Source organism: Sinocyclocheilus rhinocerous, unplaced genomic scaffold (assembly GCF_001515625.1).
Source record: "Sinocyclocheilus rhinocerous isolate Xijiao unplaced genomic scaffold, SAMN03320098_v1.1 scaffold149, whole genome shotgun sequence".
Lineage (NCBI taxonomy): Eukaryota > Metazoa > Chordata > Actinopteri > Cypriniformes > Cyprinidae > Sinocyclocheilus > Sinocyclocheilus rhinocerous.
In genome coordinates this window covers 1,129,103-1,132,931 of record NW_015654504.1, presented here as the reverse complement: position 1 = coordinate 1,132,931, position 3,829 = coordinate 1,129,103, and the positions used below count along the sequence as shown (strand labels likewise).

At 37.0% G+C, this 3,829-nt stretch overlaps 1 protein-coding gene across 1 annotated transcript in view; it reads right to left on the bottom strand.

The window, feature by feature from the left end:
* The window catches only part of LOC107717309 (cytokine-dependent hematopoietic cell linker-like), a 20,630-nt gene that overhangs the window by 11,927 nt on the left and 4,874 nt on the right, over positions 1 to 3,829 (bottom strand). The window contains exons 2-6 of the mRNA XM_016524012.1: positions 2,887 to 2,945; positions 2,760 to 2,814; positions 1,466 to 1,512; positions 1,327 to 1,369; positions 184 to 246 (exon numbers count right to left, since the gene is read on the bottom strand). Of these exons, the coding sequence (XP_016379498.1) occupies positions 184 to 246; positions 1,327 to 1,369; positions 1,466 to 1,512; positions 2,760 to 2,814; positions 2,887 to 2,892 (214 nt within the window). The 5' untranslated portion in view covers positions 2,893 to 2,945. The remainder of the gene's footprint in view (positions 1 to 183; positions 247 to 1,326; positions 1,370 to 1,465; positions 1,513 to 2,759; positions 2,815 to 2,886; positions 2,946 to 3,829) is intronic.

Sequence of the window (3,829 nt, the reverse complement as noted above, 5' to 3'; positions counted from 1 at the left end):
ACAGACAGACAGACAGACAGACAAACAGACAGAAAAAAAGACAGACAGACAGACAGACAGACAGACAGAGATAAAGACAGACAGACAGACAGACAGACAGACAGACAGAGATAAAGACAGACAGATGGACAGACGGACAGTCAGACAGACAGACAGACAGAGATAAAGACAGACAGACAGTACCTGAGGAGCTCTTGGGCAGTCTCCCGGGTTTGAGGTCTCTGTTGACGGCGGGTCCTTTACATCCTGTGAGGTTGTTACAAATGACAAAAAGCTTACTTGTTCATCAAATGTATCAACTGTAATCTGTACTTTGAAAACTAACCAAGTAACAAAGACCACAGTTTCAGTTGGAGAAGAACCAGAGGAGACAGAACACAAGGGTTTTGTAAAGGGATTAAATAATAACCTGCAACTCTAGTTTAAACAAGTATGAAGTTATTTTATCATTCAACTTTTGGAGAGAAAAGGCGTAGACACTGAACAAGTGCACATATGTCGAGCGCCTGTGCACGCGTTCACTGTTACACTGATTATATTGATAAAGGCTAGTATGCTAGAGTTCGCGTCAAATAGTTTACTTTGGGCTTCACAAAATGTGCAGTGCATTCATTAAGGTTTTTAGTGACCTTAGCACCATATTTAATGTTTGGATTCAATGGATTGTACTATCTAAAATACACACAGCAGTTTTGAAAGTTGAAAATTGACATGATCTTGCCATTGTAAAGACTGTAAATCTATCTGTCACAGCCTTGTTTTCATCTATTTTAACCTGGTCTATAAGTCCTTGTCTTTAGTGCTGCCAAACGATTAATCACAATTAATCGCATCCAAAATAAAAAGTTTACATAATATATGAGTGTGTATTGTGTATATTTATTATATATATATATATATATTTGGAATATGCCAAGATTTTTGCAAATTTGTAATTGTGTATATATATATATATATATATATATATATATATATAAATTTATTATTATATAAACATTTTTATTAAATGTATACATGCATGTGTATTTATATATACATACACCATATACACCATATACACATTATGTAAACAAAAACTTTTATTTTGGATGCGATTAATCGTTATGACAGCACTACTTGTCTTATTTAAGAATAAAACAAATGTTAAATTCATATAAATACACAAAATACAATTTCTCAAAATGCAAATGGCAAAAAACTCAGAACTAATAAAATACATATTTTAAATATATTTTCACTGAAATACTGCCCATTTCTGACAGCAGGTGTGTGTGGTGGATCATGCTTTTGATTCTCAGTGTGTGTGTTTCGTGTTGTTGTGCTCACCTGGCTTAACACGCAGTGGACGAGGAGGAGCGTGCACAACATCCTGCAGACACAAACACACACCTGACACATCTCACACAACACTAAACACATCTCACACAACACTAACACAATCACAGAGACCAACAAACACACTTACTCCTGCACTGATGCAACCTTTAGGACCTCGTTCAGCAGGACAGCTGTCTGTAACACACACACACACACACACAGTTAGACATATATTCCAGCATTAATGAATATTCAAATATGCTGAAGGCTGCACATCATTAATGAATTGATCTCATCACGTGTTTGAGTTGCACTGACTGATCTGTGCCACTAGATGGAGACATGAAGATGATTTCACCTCCAACTGCATTAAATGATTTATTTTGATTAGTATTTTTGTCTTGTGTTCCTAGGAATCTAGGAATTCTTGAATCAAGAAACATTTAAAGGGGTCATATTTGTCATTATACAAATTTATGTCCTCATTTGTCACAAAAACGCGCACACACAGACACACACACAGATAGAGACACACACACACACACACACACAGTTACACACACAGTTAGACACACAGTTAGACACACACTCACTCACTCACACACACACACACACACACACACACACAGTTAGACTGCGGTAGATAATATATTCCAGTATTAATGAACATTGAAATGTGCTGAAGGCTGCACATCATTAATGAAACACTCCTCATGTGTTTGAGTTGCACTGACTGATCTGTGCCACTAGATGGAGACATCAGAGAGACCTGATGAACATGAAGATGATTTCAGCTCAGAGTATGCACTGTAAAAAAATGATTTTTTTCCCCTCAGTGTTTTTGTCTTGTTTACCATTGCAGATATCTAGGAATCCTTAAATCAAGAAACATTTACTTGAGTAGGTCAATGGCATTAGATATTACATCTTTAACAAATATCAGCCAACGTGGCCAGAAAAATAATCTCCTTTTCCCATTGATTTTTTTCTGACCCCTTTGGCAGATGTTGGTATTGTTTTAAGCAGTAAATGCATCTTGATTTAAGAATGCTGAGATATTTTTACTGAGGAAGAAAATCAGTTTTTGCTGTGTGCCCTTGATTGAGCATAACTGATGAACTTCTGCAACAGAACTGATCTAAATAATGACTCTATTGTCTTCTGCAGAGCTGCTTTACAGCTGAATCTGTTAACACTGTTATTTTCCTGTTTATTTCCATGAAGCTGCTTTGAAAGGAACAGTATTGTATAAAGTGCTATAGAAATAAATCTGGCTTGACAATCCTTTCATTAATAAGCACAATATGACCTATATCTAATTATTTACAATGTGTGACATCAATGTCAAATCTTTAATGTCTTATGGGTTCGTCTCTGCATGTATTTCACACACTGTGTCCCGTGAGTCGTCGGTGACTGTGAGTCGTGTGATTCATACACACCTTCATCCAGGTGTGTGTGTGCAGGTCTGATCCGCTCGCGTCTGTTCCCGTCATCCTGATCAGTGACACACACACATTACATTCACTCAGACCAATCACAGGCAGAGCTGATGATGACATCACTCACCATCATTAACAGAGACGCCTCGTCATCTTCATCATCATCATCACGCACACACACTCCTCCTGCGACACACAACAGCAGCTTGGATCATTAGTTCACGGTTGTGATTGCTCATTTTTAACCCTGATCCTGTTTGCTGTTTCATATACAGTGTAACTAGTTACAGTAATAATATCGCTTTTTGCAGTAACTAGTAGTGCAAGTATTAACTAATATGATTTCAGTAATAATATTACAGTTACCATCCATAAAACAGCTTGTTAGTTTTGATGCCTTTACCCCTTACTGACTTGCAATCCAACAATACATTAGTTTCCGTGAATCAGCAGTGCATCAGGCCAGCTTGGAATATGGAAAAGCTTGCATTCAGCGGATGGAAATATTGCCATTACACTGATGTTGTGAGATGAAAGATGATCTGAACACAGATGTGTAAGTTGTGGCTTTACGTTACTCTGGTATCACATGCTTCTCTCCCACATCCCTCTGATACCCTTAAAAACTGAGTGTTATTTTTCCTGGAAACTTATGACTTGAAAGACTAATATCATACATTTCACTCCACTACATTTCTATCAAAAGTCCTCCTCGAAGTAGAAAGTCGTTACTATGTAGCAGCTCTGACAGTCAGCGGGTGATTTGTTCTTCTGTGAAATGTGACTTTTGACAGTCTGTCAGTAATCACTATTTTAGGGCTACGTGAAGTGATTTCCCAGCCGTTTTTGAACACTGACCAGTTGCAAATATGATATTTATTTACAACAATTCAATAATAGGAAGTTCATATTATGGTATATATGTGACCCTGGAGCACAAAAGCAGTGTTAAGTCGCTGGGGGATATTTGTAGCAATAGCCAACAATACATTGTATGGGTCAAAATTATACATTTCTCTTTTATGCCAAAAATCATTAGGATATTAAGTAAAGATCATGTTCCATGAAGA